Source organism: Stigmatopora argus, chromosome 4 (genome assembly GCF_051989625.1).
Source record: "Stigmatopora argus isolate UIUO_Sarg chromosome 4, RoL_Sarg_1.0, whole genome shotgun sequence".
Classification (NCBI taxonomy): domain Eukaryota; kingdom Metazoa; phylum Chordata; class Actinopteri; order Syngnathiformes; family Syngnathidae; genus Stigmatopora; species Stigmatopora argus.
In genome coordinates, this window is record NC_135390.1 from 19813514 (window position 1) to 19835074 (window position 21561).

General features: G+C 41.7%; 1 protein-coding gene and 1 long non-coding RNA gene across 4 annotated transcripts; one reads left to right on the plus strand and one right to left on the minus strand.

Moving 5' to 3' along the window:
- Positions 1-4832: 4832 nt before the first annotated feature.
- Positions 4833-20648, minus strand: rasip1 (Ras interacting protein 1). Of its 2 annotated transcripts, XM_077599599.1 has the most exons (16): positions 20248-20648; positions 19665-19786; positions 18273-18715; positions 17207-17443; positions 16895-17136; positions 14565-14729; positions 13983-14187; positions 12637-12935; positions 12180-12341; positions 10869-10909; positions 10470-10624; positions 7670-7782; positions 7309-7597; positions 5569-5732; positions 5358-5499; positions 4833-5225 (listed from the first exon to the last, which is right to left on the minus strand). In XM_077599599.1, exons 2-16 carry the CDS (start codon positions 19784-19786, stop codon positions 5047-5049), a joined length of 2958 nt encoding a protein of 985 aa, XP_077455725.1. In that variant the 5' UTR covers positions 20248-20648; the 3' UTR covers positions 4833-5046. The 2 variants fall into 2 exon arrangements, with proteins under 2 accessions (XP_077455725.1, XP_077455726.1); XM_077599600.1 differs by lacking the exon at positions 20248-20648 and having other exon boundaries at positions 19665-19876.
- On the plus strand, positions 7213-21512 carry LOC144073616 (uncharacterized). 2 transcript variants are annotated; one of them, XR_013300128.1, is made up of 6 exons: positions 7213-7632; positions 10517-10637; positions 16232-16307; positions 17021-17158; positions 17245-17450; positions 20563-21512. It is a non-coding gene; the product is annotated as an uncharacterized LOC144073616 (long non-coding RNA). The 2 variants fall into 2 exon arrangements; XR_013300129.1 differs by having other exon boundaries at positions 10520-10637.
- The last annotated feature ends 49 nt before the right edge of the window (positions 21513-21561 follow it).

Below are 21561 nucleotides of genomic sequence, written 5' to 3' on the forward strand. Positions count from 1 at the left end.
ACATTGGATTCAATTGATAGCTTTTATGATTGTCATTGTGCCAGTACAAGTTCCAGGATTTTTTTTTGTTTTAGATTTGGGTCGTGTAACAAGGCATCTTACTCAGAAAGGGCATGTTTTGGTATGGTATTTTGGATGTGGATTATATAAAATTTGGAAGGGTGGAGCATAAAATGTCCTTCAATTCTGCCCTGCCTGTCGTCTGGCTGAACGCGACCTATTTCCCTCAGCGGCCTTCAAGAGCAGTCTGTCTACAGCCCTAGTCTGTCTCCGTGCCAGTCTGTGAACTAACAGAGAATCTGCCCGAAGCTGCAGTGTTTCCTACCTCACCTTTACACAGGACTCGGCCGCGAACAATGTTCCACTCTTTGGCTGTCTGAATGCGTCTGATACAACCAGACTCTTCAAATATTTTCACTCTGAGACCCAAAAGGGCTTTTTTCCCCCCTCATTTCTACGACGAGGCCATGATACAAAAACAATTTAAGTCCACATCACGTTTAAGGTTCCACAATGTGTGGTAATGATGACTGCTTTGGTCCAAAAGGAGCCCACACACTTTCCAGTCCAATTTCCTGATAGTCTCACAGACTCCGTCAGCGGCCCTGATGTATGACTTGAAAAACGTCCGTGCACCGCCGGCTACAGGGTGACGTAGGACTCCAATAAAAATGTTGCCAGATCACAAATGAGAGAGCCCTTGCAAAATGGTCGCTTTTAGCGTAAAGTCTGCAAATCCCTCATCTAATCTGAGGGTCCGATACGGACTCCTGAGTTCAATCAATCTCATACCTGTCCAAGTATACTTTCCCCCCCCTATTTTATACGCTTTGCCGTATGACAACTTTTGTACGGGATTTTTTAAAGTAGCTTTTTTGTAAAACCGATCTGGTTTTACCCATTTCAGATCTAATCCGGATCGTCTGGGTCACTAGTAGCAGACGAAAACATCATTGTCGACTGCTAATATTGTTATGTTTTAAGGAATATATGCGCATGCGCATTCCCCTTTCACACATCCGCCTTTTTACTATATAAATATAGCACATCAGCAAGCAATGTACCCAGACCGTCAAGCTGTGAGCGTCATACAGCGACATCTACAGAATCTTGAATTTAGTGCATACTGATTGGGCACCCCGTCCACTTTGGAGAAAATTTTAGACTTAAGTGCGCCCTATGTGGGTAAATATGTGTCGCGTTGCATTTGTATGGTTTTTTATCGCTTAATAAGGGGAATGCAATTGTTACACCCTGCATTTAATCTTAAAACACAGGGAGAAATAATCAGAACAGTGATCCATTGTTGTTTCTTAGATCCAACTTTTTACTGTAATGAGTACAAATCCCCCGTGCCTCAAGCTATGTGCTAAGACATCAATAATCGAATACCGATACTCTTTAACATGCCACACACTTGCCATGTGGATCAAAGGATCAACAATCGAACACCGATAAACACATCCAATCCAAACTTGTTGTACATTCTCAACATGCAATCGTTAATAAACCAAACACTAGCATGTCACACAATCGTTAATCAGGGGAGCAATTGGCCGAGGTTGACAGGTATGAAATCTTCGCACTGCCCCCCCCATCATACTTTTCTCTTTCCTCCTCTGACTCAGCTGTTTTTGTAGGAAACTCCGTCGCTTTGAAGAGTGAAATAATCTTTCATTACTTGACAGCGAGCCATGAGAAGGTAAAACGGGAGATGACAGGGGGAGATGAAGTACCCCATTGTCTTCAACTCCGATGGTAATTGTGCGGGGCTAATTACAGAGAAAGGCCACAACAACAGGTGTGGGGGGCCGAGCACCTGGGCCGGGAGGTGCGTGCGTTAGGTTTGCACGATGGCGCAATTCCGGGTGAAAGTGAGCATGACATGCCGTCTGCGTCGGATCACAGGAAGCATTTGTGTGTCACATGCTTACTAAATCTCTGCGCTGTTACTTAATCCCAGTCAGACAGCGCTCACGGGAGTGCCAAACTTCAAACCATTAGCAGAGGGCCAGTCGGAAGATCCATCTGTGTTAAGTTAATCAGTGTCACGACCTACATTTGTGTGGTGTTACTGGAAATTTGAAATATGCTGATTACAATCGCCTACTTTTAATCAGTGGTTCAGGAACCGCATGGGGAAACCCCGGGATTCGCAAAGATGATTAGCAATAAATCATTAGCGTACTTTACTACTTCGACTCTCAACTTGCATCGCTTCTGTGACCAAGGGTCTTTTGCAACGTAAAAACTTAAAGCTTGCAGTACCATAGATTCCCACTGGAGGCTGGCTTCAAAACAGAGCAATCTTCCATAGAGCCGCACTATAAAATGGCTGAGCTCACCCTCAACATAAATCTGTGGAAATTCTGGTAAATACTTTTGGACTGTACGATGACGTCACGGCTTCATTGTTTAACACCTTGGAAAAGCAGAATGAGAAATTTGAGTGTCTTTAAAGGAAGTTTTAATGGAAGCAGGAGGATAGGTCCGATGATGGTGTGTGTGACTGGGTTTGTCAAGTGCTTATTTACACTTGATGGTAGAATTTGGCGATGATTAGCATATTTGAGTGGTGGGCCGTCAGGGCCTTCGAGGCCTTCTCTGCTGGCCTAAGAAATATCTGAATCATATATTATATTTTGTCCATCAATACTTATGAAATAATTCCAAATTGTCTGTTAGCTTCCTTTCATTGCTTTCCCCCCTGGTTGCACTGCTTCCAGATGTGTGTTTTCAGATTGAAGCATTTAACCAATCACATTTCAGCCATTATTTGTTGCCAGGGTCAGAAATCTGCCTCAAAGCCTTCACAATCAGTTCTGCGGGCTCTGCTGCATTAAACAAGCGTCGATAAGACTGTTGCTTTAACCAATCAGATTTCGAGTTGGCAACACCACAATGTATTGTCGCACGCGTAGGGATACGTCATTGCCTTGTCGCAGGCGTAGGGATACGTCATCGCTTTCACCAACTATGATTAGCTACCAAACTGTATCTGGAGCTAGCTGCACAAGCAAATATATTGTTGTATTGATTTAAAGCCATTTTCAAGAAGGACTATGCCAGAAATATGACAGGACAGGCTCGACTTTCAGCATTAGCTTCAATGGCGATAGAAAAGAAGGAAGAAAGAAAGGAGGATGGATATTGTGTAGAGTTAAAAAGGATTTTTGGTGAGTAAAATATGGCTATATTCCTAAATAATATTTCAATTGTGGGCCAAGTTCTGATATCTGAAAAGCTCCAGTGTTTGTATTTAAGCTCCAGTGTTTGTATTTAAGCTCCAGTGTTTGTATTTAATCACTAAATGCTGCTAGGAAGTGGATTTTACCCCATTTTAGTGCAATTTTTGCCGTTTCGCCATTGACGTCCATTGCTGTCTTTTCCTGGGGAAATCACCTCCCTGGCCCGGTTGTAATGTCTGAAAAGCTCCAGTATTTGTATTTAATCTTTAAATGCTGCTAGGAAGTGGATTTTACCCCAATTTTGTGCATTGATTTATTGATTATTTTTTATGTGTCGCAGCTGTAGCTGCAGTCGAGGTTTTATAGCCATAAAATAGTTTTTGAGGGTTGGATTGATTCGTTGAAGGCGCTACGAGAAAATGCACGGACCTCCACTGGCATATTTGAACTCGTGATTGTCCATTTTTTTAAGTGGACGTCAGAATGGTTTGTGGCTTTTTTGAAAATTACTCAGTGGAACGGTCCTGTAGTGGAAGTAGTGTCTAGCAGGCAGCAACAAAACCTGTTTTTGGAACGTCTGTACGGTGAGAATCCTGAGGAGGCCAGACCAGGGGGGGCAACAGTGCTGATGCAAATAGTAGAGAAGGGGGCGGAAGTTTGCTCATAGCGTCCCTCGGCGATAGTGACGTTCTCTTTCTTTTTTTTCCCTTTAGCGTTTTACCGTAACTATGCAAGAGGTTCACTGTAAGAGAGGAAACCGGTCTGGGTGGAAGCCAGTCTCGCAGAACAATAACTTTGCAGCGACGTCAGAGAGATTCAGCCTCCAAACAGAGACGCTGAGGCATTGTTTTCTTTGGCTTGCCCTTCCATACATTTATGGACTTAACTGGATATGACAGAGACCGGACGCATCAACAAGTCCGTGCTTGGCTCTTAGTCATGCCAGCCCATAATATTTGCGCCACCTGCCCCTTCTTTGAGTTCTCGGACATCGGCACGGGGGGATTAACCACATGAACGAAATGGGAAAGCACTCAAGTGTGTCACATCGATTGAAGGGGAATTTAAAAATCACCTCGACTTTTGAGACTGACCTGTTTTACCATCATTTGTCTGATCATCATTTATTGTATTGACTCATGAGTTGATGTTATATGTCATCATTATGGCAGGAAATGAGAATTGTACCCTTGGCCTTTGTCATGATGGCCTCTTTACTCAATTTTGCATGCAGACTCAGCATTGCGTGTCTTTGGGGAATGGGTCATGCAGCGCCGCCTTGTGGAAAGCAATCAAATGTCAAAGCGCTGTGGGCCTTTGGGCACAACTTTGCTAAATTATCATAGCAAAAAAAGTACAATTGAGACTTTTTTCTAAGAACAAGTTGTTTTAATTGATACAATTCTGTAAGAAATTGTAAAATTGTAAAATAAAAAACGTAAGTTTGCCCATAAAAGTTTATATAAAGTCGAGTTAACTTGCATTATCAAATTTATGGGCTACGTCGTGTGAAATTAGTGTTCAATCCCTAACTGATGCAAATTATGATATATATTTACTTAAACTGAAGTCCAGTTCAGTTAAAATATTGAGTTCAAACTACTTAAGTGAAGTTTTGAAATGTTGAGTTTACAATGTTAACGAGTCTTTTTGAACTTTCCCGTCCAAACTTGAAAATTCAAGTGAAGCTGGTTACAATTTCAAGTTGAGGCAACTTGATTTTTTACTGACGTGTAGAACATTTTTTAAAGATATATTTGGGAATGTTCCTCTTACTGTACTTGGAAAACTCAAATCCAATACATAAATTGATACGGAAATGTGACAATTGTGTTGTTTGATGGGAAATCCATAAATCTTAAAGTCGAGTCCTCTGATTGGCCGGGAGCTCGTCCTGATCGAGCCCCCATAAGAAGTTGCGAAGACGCGTCACTTCCTTTTGGAGGTCCGGGCTCGGCACCGGTTGGGAGAGGTTGAGGCGAGGGGTCTCGTTTGGCAGGATGAGAGGAGGGTGGTCCAGGAAGCTCTCAAATATGTCTAAAATGGAAAATGGAATCACATTAAATATGAATTCATTCGATGCCACCACAGTTTGTACTGTGGGAGTCGTAGCCCAATTGCCGTCAATGGAAAAATTGCTCCATGAATAAAATGTGATGCGTCTATTACCTCCACTTAGCTCCGTCCCAGGTGGGGGAGCCCAACAGGCAGGGGGTGCTCGACTCGGTCCCAGTTTGTAATGAGTGAGTAGGTGATGCAGTTGGGCGGGGCTTAGCAAGGCGTGATCCTCTACTAAACTGTTCCAGCAGGACTAGAAGAGAAAAGGAAAATGTTCACCGGAATTCCAATTGGCCCAAAAAAAATGGGAAAATCGCATTACCTGTATTAGACGAGTCTTGGGAATACATAAAAAGTTGACGATGACTGACAGCTTCTTCATGAACTCGGAGGCAATGTCCCCAAGCCCCGCCCCCTGAAGCCAGTCCAGAACTAAGTCCAGGTTTGTGCGGATCTGCACGGCTCGGGACCAGGAGAAAAGCCCATCTACGGAAAAAAAAAAAAAAACACAATAGGATGTTTTTATTTATCTTTTTAATATCTCACCCTGGAATGACAATGTAACTTGTTGGGAAGGTGCACGTTGGCCAGAGGAAGAATAGGTGTATATTTTTAAAGCCATTGGTCAAGAAATAGCCTCAAAATCATCATAAATATATGAAATAAATCAGACATGTTTTTTTCGTGCTACCAATGTCAACACCACCGTGGGAACCAACTGGTCCTCATTCACGAACTATTTATTTTCATCCATTTACTGTGAGTTTTTAAACAGTTTAGCAGTAGTAGACGTCCAGTCCGTTTGAAGTGGAAATCTAGCGTCGTTAAGGGCGGCTGATAAGTCCCCATTGACTGAAAAAAGAAATGATGATCTAATAGTAAGTAACTGGAATAGTTCTCCAATTGATTCAGACTATAAATACTATAAACTACAGTTTCCCTCAAGGACAAGGGTGTCAGACTCGGGTTGGTTCGCGGGCCGCGTCAACGTCAACTTGATTTCATGTGGGCCGGACCATTTTAGATATAATATTTAGTTTTTTTTAAATAAATGGATTAAAACACATGTCAAAGTGGCAGCCCGGGGGCCAAAGCTGGCCCGCCGAATCATTTTGTATGGCCCGGGAAAGTAAATCATGAGTGCCGATTTTCTGTTTTAGGATCAAATTAAAATGAAGAGTATAGATGTATATTAAATTTCCCGATTTTCCCCCTTTTAAATCAATAATTGTAATTTTTTAATCATTTTTTTCTGTTTTTAGTTTAAAAATCATTTTGTAAAATCTAAAAATATATATAAAAAAAGCTAAAATAAACATTGGTTTGTATCTATTAAAACTGAATATTCAGGGCTTTTAATCCAGTTCTTTTACTCCATTTATTTAAACAAATCTAAATATTATATCTAAAATGGTCCGGCCCACGTGAAATCAAGTTGACGTTAAAGCGGCCTGCGAACCAACCCGAGTCTGACACCCTTGGATTAAAAGAATTGGATTAAAAGCCCTGAATATTCCGTTTTTATAGATCTAAAACAATGTTTATTTTAGCTTTTTTTATATACAAATTTTTAGATTTTCCAAAATGATTTCTGAACTAAAAACACAGAAAAAATGGATTAAAAAATGACAATTATTGATTTAAAAGGGGTAAAATCAGTAAATTTAATATACATCTATACTCTTCGTTTTAATTTGATCCTAAAACAGAAACTTGGTACTCATGATTTACTTTCCCGGGCCACACAAAATGATACGGCGGGCCAGATTTGGCCCCTTGGCCGCCACTTTGACACGTCAAAATTGAAATAATGTTTCATTCTTTCATTTTAGGCTAGTATCAATTACATATGAACTTGAAAAGCAGCTCCTTTTTACATTTGTAATTTTTCCAAGCCTAAATATGAAATGATCTGTTGACGTATTAGAATCCAAAATTATACTATTGACAGTGAGTGTCGCTTCTGTTCTGTGAATATGGTGTTCGAAAATATGATGTCATTGCATAATAATGGTTCTGAATGATGTGAGAAAATAACGTATCTCATGTGCATACGTCTCACCTCTCTCTAACAAGGTGTTGAGCAAAGAAGTGTTGGTGAAGAAGAAGAGATAGCCGAACGTTTGGGACGTGAGCGGCGGCGACAGGCAAGCTTCTCGGGAGAGCGTCAAGGACGAGCGATAGACTTCCACCAAGCCGGCCACTTTGGGCGGCAGGGTGGCCACGTCCTCCGCTTCTTCTTCTACTTTCTCCTTTCCCTCCGCTTCCTGTTCTCCGGCCTTCTTCTCCGCCTTCTCCTCTCTGGAGAATGGGTTGGTGTCCAGCAAGGAAGGAAGGAGGGAGTAAAGGGTCTGGCGGACGAGAAAAGAGAATATTTCACTGCAAGGTGAGTGACAAAATGACGATGGGGGTGGTTTGTTTACCTTTGTCAGGTGGTAAACGCATTGTTGGAAGGTGTGCATGATGACATCATCGAGTTGAGCGAGAGCTTCCGAGCACGTGTCCATGTCGGCCGTCAACACCGGATCTCCTGGGGCTGGATTATATGAGTAAATTACGTGCAATTCATGTATTCAAAATGGGTTTGGATGGTTATCAAGGTCCATGGCAGTGAAGGAGAAAAGAGGAATTGAAGTATTACGTCAGCTGTAGGCGCGACGTTGACAAAATAAACCGCGAGTCAATCTCAAAATTTGAACCTATTAAATTACGACTGTCAACTCTTGTTGGTCGTAAGCCACGTTGTTCTTAGGGTTTTCCTAAGAGGGCTGTTAAAAGTCTACACACCCTTCTCAGATGGCAGAAAAATAAAAAAAATCAATGTATTAAACACTAAATAAAATGGTAAAATGCGAAATGTCAATGAAAACAAATAACTGAAAACTACAATAACGCTTTAAAATGGTTTGGGGAAAGTCATAGTCGTTAAATAAGGGCCATTTAAAAGTCAAACACTTATATGGGATGCCGATAAAGAACAATGTCAGGTTTTTTTTCTACCACGTCAATTCTTGCAGGCTGAAGGCCTTTTAAATTGTCGCTAAAACAATTGTTGCTGTTTTTCTTGTTCTTGTGGACACTAAATTTGAGGTCCTACTCCATTATTGATTTTCAGAGCCCAACTTTTTTGTATTTTTTTTGTTTTTTTTTACATCAGGCTCTGGTTGCCCAGTAGATGGCTTTAAAAAAAGCACATCTTTGTTAAATAAAGTATTTTTAAGAAATAGTGTTTTTTTCCCTGTAGTTACAAATCTTGACTTGCCAAAGAAAAACGGGGACCAAATTTCTATTTTGCATTCAAATAAATAGCAGTCAAAAACACTTATCGGACCTAACTACATTTACAAAATCTTCCAACACAAAGCTCCTCCTCCACTGCAAGATTTTGTACCAAAAAATGCCAACACATCAGCAAGGGCTGGCTCTAGAGGTGAATGTGTAGTTCCCTTCAAAAAGAGTGCCTTCAGGCAAAGCACCTTCTCTCTCCGTGCCACACATACCTGAAACTCAATTCCAATTATCATACGTCAACTCCCGTCTCTGAACCTCTTCGCCAATCATCTTACAGCCAAAAATTGCGATCACAACGCTGTCTAAAACTGTGCTACGTGTATGTGTGACTAGTATGTGTCATCTTTAACCTTCCCAAGGGACTAAAATCTTACATAATGTACATATATATTCATTAACATGAATACGATTTTTAATATGTGCTGTCCCTTATGAAATAAATCAACTCAAGATACAAAAATCCCACCCCGTTATAATGTGATCTACAACCATCACAGCTCAATTGAACATCTTGTTTAATCTTTTTAAGAGGGAAAGTAAAACAAAACCACTAAGATAATGCGGTTGCGCAAATGTGCACACACTCTTAAAATGGTAACACTCCACTTGTAGTTCGGGTGTTCTTTTAGTGACGAGCAGCGTGATGTTCGCGCCAAACCTACTTTTTTGGATTTGATTTCAGTGGACCATAACAAAATCTTTCAAGCACATGTGGGAAAATGTCTAATGGTGCGGTTTGTGCAAATGGATCTGGGGGCTTAGTCAAGGTGGAGGCAATTACTAACACATTGACTCACCGCAAAAGTTGAGGGCTTCTGCTAGAAAGCAAAAACAAACCAAAGACAGCGAGGGTCTACGAGAACAGCTCACTTTTATTTGGTCGGCAGGTGTTGAATTGGACATGTTTTTAATGTGATTTTCAGCGAAATTTGTGTAGTCAAGTGTATTTCTATAGCTTAACCCTTTATAGGTCGCTCATTGAACTCATTCACTTGTTGACGGCGTTAATCGTTAATGTCCGGTTGTTCGATCGCTGCCAGCCCCCCCAGTCAAATTGGATTGGATGTTTAACACCATCTATCCCATTTAAAAATGAGCTTCTCCCATTTTGAGTTCATTGGATTGGCATGGTGTCCAATGCAAGCAATAGGTTAAATACTGCAAAGTTAAAAAATTAATTCAATTCCCAGGTGTGTTTTGAGACCGCAAAAATGTTTCATTTATTCATTTAGTTTTTATCATTTCTTCATCGTTCATTTTTTTGGGGCATCAATTGTATTCATAAAAAGTACAAAAATGGAATTTTAAAAAATTCATTCTTATCAAGACATGCCGTTCACTTTTTTGTCTTTAAAGTTCCACACCACACTCACAAAAAAAGAATGATTTGCTCTATAGAAGGTTAAATCATAATAACAATTGAAAAATAATATAAAAAAATATTCACATGAATCTATGCTGATATTTTAAGAAGATAACGGTCAAAAATTATTATTAAAATCATAAATTAATTTGTAAGAAAACTTATAATTGGGGATATATTTTACAAATGATGATATCCTTCATCTAAAGAAGTAAAATGTAGATACATTTAGAATAAGATCAAGCCACGAAGTAAGAGTTTGTGTTTTTGCTGTTTGGAAATGTTGGCTTTTTCTGTCTTGAGTTTGCATTTTGAATTTATCTAAGTTCTTCAAAAGTATGAATGTGAATAAACATACCTGTCAACCTCTGCCGATAACTGCCCTTATAAATGATTATTGATTCCCCTTACAAACCCCCCAAAAACCTTACAAACACCGTACGACTCGTCGTACGGTGTTTGTAAGGTTTTTGGGGGGTTTGTAAGGGGAATCAATAATCATTTATAAGGGCAGTTATCGGCAGAGGTTGACAGGTATGATAATAGTTTGCTTCTACATGCCTCCTCACCTTCAAATTCCCACTCTTTCTCCATGACCTCCACTTTAACCTGGAAGAAGTTGAGGAGCTCGGTCGCATTGGACATCCAGAACATCAAAGGCCGAAGATCCGACGACAACTTCTGAACATCGGCCGCGCTAATCTCGCCTTCCGGCTCGTTGGAACTGGACACAACAGGTAATGAATGAATGCCCTTCTAAAATCAGTTCCTTACATAATTTCATCTTGAGTAATACCAGGCCGAGTTAGGTTATTTTTACCCTGCTCAATTTTGCAGCTCACTTTCATCATACCACAAAAATGTAGCGCAGTCATAACAGCGCGAGGGCAAATGTATCACCAATCGTTTTCGCCTTGGGCTACTAAATGAAGCAAACATGGTTTTGGGAGGAAAAAAAAAGTGCTTACTTTTGCGTGGGATGCTTCTCTCCAAATTCCTTAATGTTATCCTGGAGACAGAAGAGAAGAGAAGAATTGAGTGTGGTGAGGCGGCCTCATTCGGGCCCCGCGGCCAGCAAGCATTACGGCACTTTTTCCAGCAAGTAGGGAGTGACATCAGCTCGTCTTCATAATTTAGCGCGCCGCAATGACGAGCGCATTGCACGTCTGATTCTGTTCTAATCAATGGGCCGCTTACGGGTGATACCGTGATTCTTTTCTACAAAACAGCAGTCAGATGATAAGAATGCTTAGCGTTGAAGGGGTTTTCGGAAAATGGGGATTTCCACTTGACCCAAAATGTCACAAATATGGAAATTCTAATCAGAAAGTTGATATTTTTTTAAGGAAATCGCATGGGAATGCTTTCATGGCAGTCAATATTTTCTATCTATACATTTTTTTAATATATTATATATACAGTCAAAATTTCTGCAGATTCAAGGGAATTCCTTGGTTAGTTCCTGTAAATTTTGGAGTTTATTTGAGGGTCATCTCTACTGATTTGGGGTCACTTCTTGTAGATTTTGCCAAATTGGTGCGCGCTTTTCTACTGATTTTCATTTAGTTCCTATTATTAATGCTTTCATTGCAGTCAATACATTTCTGCGGATTTAAGGGAATTCCTGTGTCAATTCAAGGGTCACTTCATGTAGATTTTACGTAATTGACGGGACATTTTCTACTGATTTTTGTTTAGTTCCTATTATTTTTACGGCAACTCTAGGTCAATTCCTGTTGGGCATTTTCCCTATCATTTCCTGTTTATTTTAGGACCTTTTTTGGGCCATCTCTTTCGGTCAGCTGCGTATTATTTTTGGTAGTTTTTTTTATGCCGGTCACTTAATGTTTATTTTATGTAGCTTCCGATTGATTTGGGGGCATTTGCTGCAGTTTTTTTTTATTTTTGGTCACTCCTTGTAGAGTTTACAACATTTATGCGCCATTTCCTAGTTATTTTTGCAAAGTTCCTATTATTTTTGTAGTTATTCTGTCTTTTTTTGTAGATTTTTTGCCGTTTCTTGGTCACTTACTGATCATTTTGGATTACTTTCTATAGATTTAGGATCAATATATCCTGAAAAGTACATGATGCACAGCATTGGCATGTTATTTTTTAGTTTCCCCTAATATATATCAGTATCACATTGGGAGTCGTGTGAATTTTGGGAGAAAATTTGGGATTCGCAATGGGTGTAAAAAGTGGTGCACAGTGCCTTATTTTGAAAAAAAAAAGAAGCAATAACATTTAGCTTTCCCACAATGAATGAAAAGACTTGCCCAGACAATTTCTTTGATCTGATTGGCCGCCTTGAGCAAGATCTGTGGTGTTAAAGCAGGGTCAAGCTGCTTGGAGGCGTGGTCAATCATGATTGACAGCAGATACGCAGGAGCCAAGGGTCCCCCTCCGGAGTCAGGAGAGGAGTTTTTTGATAGGATCTCCTAAGAAAAGAAAGGAGAAGCCAATCTAGGCTATTGTCTCCAAAAACCTCAAACAAAGTCATATCTATACTATTACGCTTTACATACCTGTCAACCTCTGCCGATAACTGCCCTTATAAATGATTATGATTCCCCTTACAAACCCCCCAAAAACCTTACAAACACCGTACGACGAGTCGTACGGTGTTTGTAAGGTTTTTGGGGGGTTTGTAAGGGGAATCATAATCATTTATAAGGGCAGTTATCGGCAGAGGTTGACAGGTATGGCTTTATGTTATGTTTCAAAATGTCTCACCTGTAACAAAGCGTTAGCGTTCCGGGGATGAAACTTTAAAACCGAATCCGTGGATCCCAAGTAGTGCCTCAGCGCTTCCTGTTTGTCCGCCAACCCCGAGGAACAACAGGGGTGCGAGTCGTCCGAGTGCCACGGCAGCGTCAGCGCCAAGGGCGCGACCGGGGTCATCCGGGGGTCGCGGTACAAGAAAAGGAAGTGGTTTCCGAGACCGATGACGTCTCCCGGTTTTAGGACGCTTTCCCTGTAAAGAGCCACCCCGTTGTGGGTGACGGCGCCTCCTCGGAATGGTCGTATTAAGGCTGGAATGGCGAGAACGGTGAGCGTTCAGTAGCGTGCTAGGAGTTGGGATGTCACGGTGGTGCCTTGAGATGCCAGTTTTATTTGTGGAACCCCCAAATTGAACTAATGGAAATCATATCTAGCAGTGTAAATCAGCAAGTGAGGGTCGCGGGGGTGCTGGAGCCTATCACAGCCAACTATGGGCACCAAGCGAGGGACAGTCTGAATTGGTGGCCAGCCAATCGCAGGGGACAAGTAGACAAACAACCAATCACACTAGACAATTTAGAGTGTTCAACCTTCCTACCATGCATGTTATTTGAGATGTGAAACCGGAGTACCCGGAGAAAACCCATGCAAACTCCACACAGGAAGCTCTGAACGTGGGATCGAAACTTCGATCTCAGAACCGTAGGGGACTTACTTTAATTAAATACATTATTACAGGGACATTGAACAGAATCAGGATGGACTGTTTCACTGTGGCGACCAACAGACCTTTTAAAGTTGATGAGATTTTTTTTTCTTTTTTTTGCCCCGACAAAGGGTTGTTACATATTTTTATTTCTAATATTTATTTATTTAATTTACTGTGAACATTTTAATGTCAACTGTTTGTCTGTGTCGCCCTTTGGGATCTTTGAGGATTGCGGATTGTCTAAATAAACTTGACTTGACTTATCTGGGAAAAGTGATAACCAGTTTGGAATAATCTTTTTCCCACTGATTTTTTTTTTTGCTCTCAATTCAAAGCAAAAAAAAACCCAAAAAAACGCTCTATTGTCAATTTCTATTGGCCAATCTGGTCATTTTCATCTCAAAGCACCACTGTATATACTATAAATAAATCAAAATAGCATACCTGTCAACCTCTGCCGATAACTGCCCTTATAAATGATTATGATTCCCCTTACAAACCCCCCAAAAACCTTACAAACACCGTACGACTCGTCGTACGGTGTTTGTAAGGTTTTTGGGGGGTTTGTAAGGGGAATCATAATCATTTATAAGGGCAGTTATCGGCAGAGGTTGACAGGTATGAAATAGATCGAATTATATACATCTACCTCGTCCAGTGGGTGTTTCAGGAACAGCCGAATCCCTCCTGACAAGTAAGTGCCTGGCTAATAGGTCAGGGGCCGACAGGAAGGTATCCACCTTGAGGGGCTTCTTCCCCTTCCTCTCTCTTTCTTTATCTTTCTCCCTCTCCCTCACGGTGAGCTTTCTCCCAAAGACGTGCGTGTGTGCCGCCATAATGTACAAAACAAAATCCTAAAGGAAAAACAGGCAGAAAAAAAGGTGAGCGGTTCACGGGAGGTCTGGCGTCCCATCAGATACGGGAGCCAACAGGAGGGAGTTGATATTATACAAAGTGTGTCACAGTTTGCCACAAAAGCCATCTTTGTGAGGTCATTGTGCCAGATTGAGTGATGGAGTGACGAGTGAACGGATTCTTGTGTTTGGGAAGAAACCGCGTTGTCCGGGAATCGTGCAGATGTCGGGTTGGGCAGATGCCACGCGGCGATTACGAGCATGCAGGTATGATGTCACGACCTGGGCGTTGCGCCTTCGTTTGCGGCAACCGTCCACGTTACGACGACTATAACTTTTGTTCGGTGGCGTGATTAAGATCTGTTAGCGTGTCTTGCCTTGCTCTGGTCGTAACCCTGCAGCAACAGGAAGTAAGGCCGGTCCGTAGGCGGGAGGATCAAACTTTGGGACATCATCTCCAGGTCACAGTTTGCGTAGTCTTTTTCGTCCTCGGGCAGCTGGTGCGTCCAGCCGACCTTTCCCTCGGTTTTTGATGCTCTGACCTGGTTTTGTTGACAAATGGGAAACAGAAATATCCGGATTTTTATGGTCATGAGTGTTTTCCTGTCGGATGGTTTGGGTTCAAAAAAGTTGGCACCACACCATAGCTGGATTTGACCCTCAAATAATAATGATTCCTTATTATACATTTTCTTTTCCGCTAATTCTCATAGTGGTGCTGTAGCCTATCCAAGCCAACTCTGGGCAGTAGGCGGAGACGCCATTGAATTGGTGGCCAGCCAATCGCAGGGGACAACCACATTAACAACCGTTCACTCAATTTAGAGGGTACTCGGACGTTTCGTCGAAAGACGTTTGGTCCCCGGACGTTTGGTAGAACGGACGTTTGGTAGAACGGACGTTTGGTAGAACGGACGTTTGGTCGCCGGGTTGTTACTGTTGAAACCAGCTCTCAAAATTATAATCATGAGAGAGAGAGTGAGTTTAATATCTAAATATCAAATTTCAAAATATCAACAGTAAAACTCTCTGTCATCATTTGACAGCGAGCGAACCCGGTGACCAAACGTCCGTTCTACCAAACGTCCGTTCTACCAAACGTCCGTTCTACCAAACGTCCGTTCTACCAAACGTCCGTTCTACCAAACGTCCGTTCTACCAAACGTCCGGTCGACCAAACATCCGGGGACCAAACGTCCGGGGACCAAACGTCTTTCGACCAAACGTCCGGTCACGACCTAGCATGCAGGTTTTTGGGATGTGGGAAGAAATCAGACTGCCCGTAGAAAACCCACGCAGGCACAGGGAGAAACTCCATACTTGGAATCCACCAGGGACTGAACCCTCAATCTCAGAAGTGTAAGGTAGACATGCCAATCACTGGGCCACAGTGCCGCCTGATAACTCAAAATAAAATAAAACTGATTTTTTTTATTGGGCGGCCCAGTGGATGAGTGGTTAGCGTGTCGGCCTCACAGTGGGAGACCTGGGTTCAAATCCAGGTCAGTCCACCTGTGTGGAGTTTGGATGTTCTCTCCGGGCCTGCATGAGTTTTCTCCGGGTACTCCGGTTTCCTCACACATTCCAAAGACATGCATAGTAGGCTGATTGGACATAAAAGGTATGAGTGTGGTCGTGAATGGTTGTTTGTCTCCTTGTGCCCTGCGATTGGCTGGCCACCAATTCAGGGTGTCCCCCGCCTCTGGCCCAAAGTCAGCTGGGATAGGCTCCAGCACCCCCCGACCCTAGTGAGGATAAAGAGGTTCAGAAAATGAGATGAGAGATGAGACTTTTTTATTTAACTGTTTTGACTGTGAGGCAGTTATCATTTGATCAATGAATTTAATTGAAGGAAAAAAGGAAATATTTAACTCAGTTGTACCACTGCCAAATCTTCACAGGTTAGGAGACTTGTAACTTGTACAAAATTTAAAAAAGGGGAGTATTCTTATTCTCTTTGGCTAACAATGAATTTTGCCAATCTTGCCAATTTTTTTCTGTGTATTAAGTGGTCTCCATTTTTTTTATGCTTTTCATTTATCAGAGGAGAAACACAAAGGAAGATAGACACTGTTGCCATCTAGAGGACACATTTATCCTTGGCAAGATCCAAAACACTTGTGAGTAGATTTTTCACAAGTTACAGTATCAGTAACATACCTGTCAACCTCGGCCAATTGCTCCCCTCATTAATGATTGCAATTCCCCTTATTAAGTGATAAAAAAACGTACAAATGCAACATGGTACATATTTACTCACATAGGGCGCACTTAAAAGTCTAAAATGTTCTCGAAAGTGGACGGGATGCCCAATCCGTATGCACTAAATTCAAGATTCTGTAGATGTCGCTGTATGACGCTGACAGCTTGACTGTCTGGCTACATTGCTTGCTGACACACTATATTTATATAGTGAAAATGCGGACCGGTGCGCATATTATGGTTAAAGCATGACCATTAGCAGTCGACAATGGCATTTTTTGTCTGCTACCAGAAACTGAGATGGTCCGAATTAGAACCGAAATGGCTAAAACCAGAACGGTTTTACAAAAATTGACTTAAAAAAAGTTGTTATACGGGGTACACAATTTGAAATGATCAAAAAAAGTATAAAATACGTATAAGTTGACAGGTATGTAGTAATAGTAGACAAAAAAAATGATGTCCCATCTAAAGACCCCTCCCCATTTTGGTGCATTTTCCTCACCTCTCCTTGCTGCGGACCGATCATGCTCACAATATTTTTCCTCTCCTGCACGGCGCCGTTGTTGGCGGTCCGGTTGGCACTTCCGCGGGGGTCGTTGGTCACGTGGTTGCCTTGGCGGCGCCTCAGGCTCAGGTTCATGTCACTGATGCTCCTCCTGAGCTCCGAGTTCCTTCCGCGGTGACCGCGTTCGGCCTCCTCCGCCGCGCCCCCCGACGACATCCTGCTCTGCCTCCGGCGCACACCTGTCGGCCAGACGATCCCAAGGTGGGCGCCGGCTCACGCCAACCTGGCCGGTGGCACGGCTGCGCCTACCTTGGTAACTCTCCCGCTCTTTCTCCTCTCTTTCGTAGTCATCCTTCCTCTGGATTTCAAAGCGGCGCTCCAGTCCGTCCTTGGGCCGCCACATGTCGGCCAACAACATGGGGCACTCCCACGGGGCTACATTTCTGCGGCATTCCGTCTCCCACTTGATAGTTCCATCTGGTTGCTGGATGGGCTTTCCGATGACATCACAGAGCAGGAAGTCCTCGGGGTTGTGTTTCTGGAGAACTGGAAGGTAATGTTGTTGATTATTGTTGTGTACATTAGGTCAGAGGTGGTAGACAATCACATATTTGCGGGTTGTACTTTTCCAACGTGGGCCATCAATAGTAAAACTCAAGAGAGTCGAGCTTGCGCTAACTTTGTTTAGCCTAACTTTTGAAGAAAATGGACGACTGCAACAATTGGAATATCATACCTGTCAACCTCTGCCGATAACTGCCCCTATAAATGATTATGATTCCCCTTACAAACCCCCCCAAAAACCTTACAAACACCGTACGACTCGTACGGGGGTCAAATGTGGCAAGCCGCATCATTTTGTGTGGCCCGGGAAAGTAAATCATAAGTGCAGACTTTCTGTTTTAGGATCAAGTTAAAATGACGAGTATAGATGTACATATAAAATTTCCTAATTTTCCCCCTTTTAAATCAATAATTGTAATTTTTTAATCATTTTTTTCTGTGTTGTTAGTTCAAAAATCATTTTGTAAAATCTAAAAATATATTTAAAAACAGCTAAAATAAACATTGTTTTAGATCTATAAAAAACTGAATATTCAGGGCTTTTAAACCATTTATATAAAAAAAATCTAAATATTATATCTAAGCTGGTCCAGCCCACATGAAATCAAGTTGACGTTAAAGCGGCCCACGAACCAACCCGAGTCTGACACCCTTGCTCTACAATGTCTTGTGTGTCTTGTTACTCCCACCAAGAAATTTCCCAAATACGGGATGAAATAAAGTTCTAATCTAAATTTATAATCCATGTCATCCCCAAGTGATTTGTGGCAAACAGTCCCTCTTAAGCCATTAACGCCGCATCTTAAATTACCTGCGTCGTCCGCCTCATCTCGCTCCCTCTCGGTGTAGCGAGTGATAACCTGAGCGATGAGTTGACTGGCCGTAGAGTGAACGTTAGCCAGCAGGGAGCGATAGTTGGCGCCGCTGGACAGGGCATCGCCATAGATCTTGATGAGGCCCGGAGCGGAAGAAGTGGTCGGGGGCAGATAGTGGTGGGTGGAGGAGGAGGCCCAAAGCTCTCGCTCCCTCTCCCCCAGCGCCCGATCCCGGTCGCTGTTGGAGCGCCCCCGCAGGAAGAGGTGGGAAAGACGCTTGGCTCGCGACTGGGGCGCGGCGGGCCGAGGCCTGAGAAAGGCCGGGGACGGAGACGGCGACGGGTTTGGGGAAGCCAGCGAGGGAGTGGAGTTAGAAAGGGAAGAGGAAGGAATTGAGGGGGCCTCGTGGAGGGAGGTGGCGTCAGAGCTGGTGGTCGACCTGGAAGCCACGCCGGGTGGAGGGGGGACAGGAAGAGAGGAGTCAGCTGTGAATTATGACTGACTAAACAAGGACAGACTAGACCAAAAATAAAGGACATGGGGTGGAAATGACATTGTGGATTGCAGGTGAACTGGAGCCTATCCCAGATGACGTCACGCTTTCGAGCAATCATTCCAAGGCACATGTGTCAACGTGGCGGCCCGGGGGTCAAATGTGGCAAGCCGCATCATTTTGTGTGGCCCGGGAAAGTAAATCATGAGTGGCGATTTTCTGTTTTAGGATCAAGTTAAAATGACGAGTATAGATGTATATTAAATTTCCTGATTTTCCCCCTTTTAAATCAATAATTGTCATTTTTAATCCATTTTTTCTGTGTTTTTAGTTCAAAATCATTTTGTAAAATCGAAATATATATATATAAAAAAGCTAAAATAAACATTGTTTTAGATCTATAAAAAAACTGAATATTCAGGGCTTTTAATCCAGTTCTTTTAATCCATTTATTTCAAAAAAAATCTAAATATTATATCTAAAATGGTCCGGCCCACATGAAATCGAGTTGACGCGAACCAACCCGAGTCTGACACCCCTGGCCTATATTTTACTGTTATTTATTCAACCTAAAAAAAATATCTCTCTTTAAAAATTGTTCATACTTGGGTGTAACTTGTTAGACATCACTTGCAGGAATTACACCCTCGTCACTCTTGATTTTTTTTTTTAGCAAACACATCTTAATTATTGCTTTCTTTAATGATAATAAGGTCACCAAGCAACCTGGAAATGTATCACTAACAATTTTATAGCCAAATGATGCTATTTATTGTAGAAACATAGGGTAACAGAAAATATTTGAGAACTGATTTACAAAACAATACACAGATTCTAGGTTAAATTATCAATTCCAAAGAAATAAGACCATGAAAAAAAGGCTCAGTAGACTCACTTGACAGAAACAGCACTGGGCCAACGGCGCCCCAGCTTTGCAAAATGTTTCCTGGGGGAATTGATCCAAAGACCTACTGGGAAATGAAGTTTTCTGACACGAGGACTGCCCGAACCCTCCATCTAACATGCAAACGAGGACAAAAAGCCATTCATTCAAAGACACCCAAATCCTGAAAATGCAATAATTGCACCCGGATAACACGTTGACGCTGTGTCACCAGTACCGGAAAAGAAACAATATAACAATAGGATGATGTCACCGTCAAGAAATATCAACAGGATGAACGCACTGTAACTTGTCAACATGTGGAAATAAACACGGGCAAATCAACAGAAAAATCAGTTCCTGAAAAATACAGCATTTTAAACAGGATGTATCCTTTTGTAAAAAAAAAAAAAAAAACAGAAAGAAGCAACATTTTTCTCCAATTCTTATTTAAAAACATCAAAATAATCAAACGTCAAAAAATTTGTGATGTTAAAGCTTATTTTACCTGTACTAAAATAGATTGGTGTTGCTTTGGATAAAAATCCAAATGTTGGAAAGAATCTTAAAACTGTTTTAAAAAAAAAAAACTTACCCACAGTAACTTCTGATCCTTCTGAAGTTGAATTTTAATCCCTTCGAATCCAAAAACGTAGTTCAAAGTAATCTAACAACACTTTGGCTGCGTCGAAATTCCATATTTCAGTCCGTCACATTTCTACACGCATGCTTTTAAAATTCTTGCCATCTAGAAATACAATCTTCTCGCAATTAAATACTCCAAACTGCCCTTTTTTTCCAGAGAATTTAGACGAACCGTGCTCATGCTAAGCAGACCTCGGCCTCTCTGGGTCTATAGATAGAGAACCAGGCCCATTGTTCTAAGTGACAGAATTTCCTTCCTTTGCAGTGGACAACACCTATATCCTGACTGAAAGCGGGAGAGAAGGAACAACTACTATGAAAACGAGAGAAATGGGAAAAGCTCTTGGACGTCTTGGACTCGCTGTGGATTTTCAAGTCTATTACCTCTGAGGCGAGGCTATAACGATAGGATGTTTCTCATCTTTACTATGAATGGAAAGTGATTTTAGTTTTTACTGGAAAGAAGATAAGGGGGAGTCACACAGTGAGACAGGAAGTTAGATTTAGACACCTGTGACCTCTCAAGGACAAAGCAGACCAGTTCTGGTACCAGGGTCTGGTTCCTACATGGTCACACTTTTGAGGGACATAGCATTGAGAAAAAATAGTGAGAAACTCATAAACACCATTGAAACATATATTTCATATTATACATCTATATCACATGTGGCAACTAACAATGAACCACATTAAATGAAGTTCCAAACAGGAATACACAGAAACACAACATGCTAAGGCCAAAAGACAGATTTCATCTTATCTCATTTTCGGAACCGCTTTATCCTTATTAGGGCCGCGGGGGTGCTGGATCCTATCCCAGCTAACAACGGGCACCTGACGGGGGACACCCTGAATCGCTGGTCAGCTAATCGCAGGGCACAAGGAGACAAAGGACAACCATGCATTTTTTAGAGCACACGTGTCAAAGTGGCGGCCCGCCGCATCATTTTGTGTGGCCCGGGAAAGTAAATCATGAGTGCCGACTTTCTGTTTTAGGATCATATCAAAATGAAGAGAATAGATGTAAATTAAATTTCCTGATTTTCCCCCTTTTAAATCAATAATTGTCATTTTTTAATCATTTTTTTCTGTTTTTAGTTCAAAAATCATTTTGTAAAATCTAAAAATATATTTAAAAAATCTAAAATAAACATTGTTTTAGATCTATAAAAAACTGAATATTCAGTGCTTTTAATCCAGTTCTTTTAATCCATTTATAAATAAAAAAAGAATCTAAATCTTATATCTCAAATGGTCCGGCCCA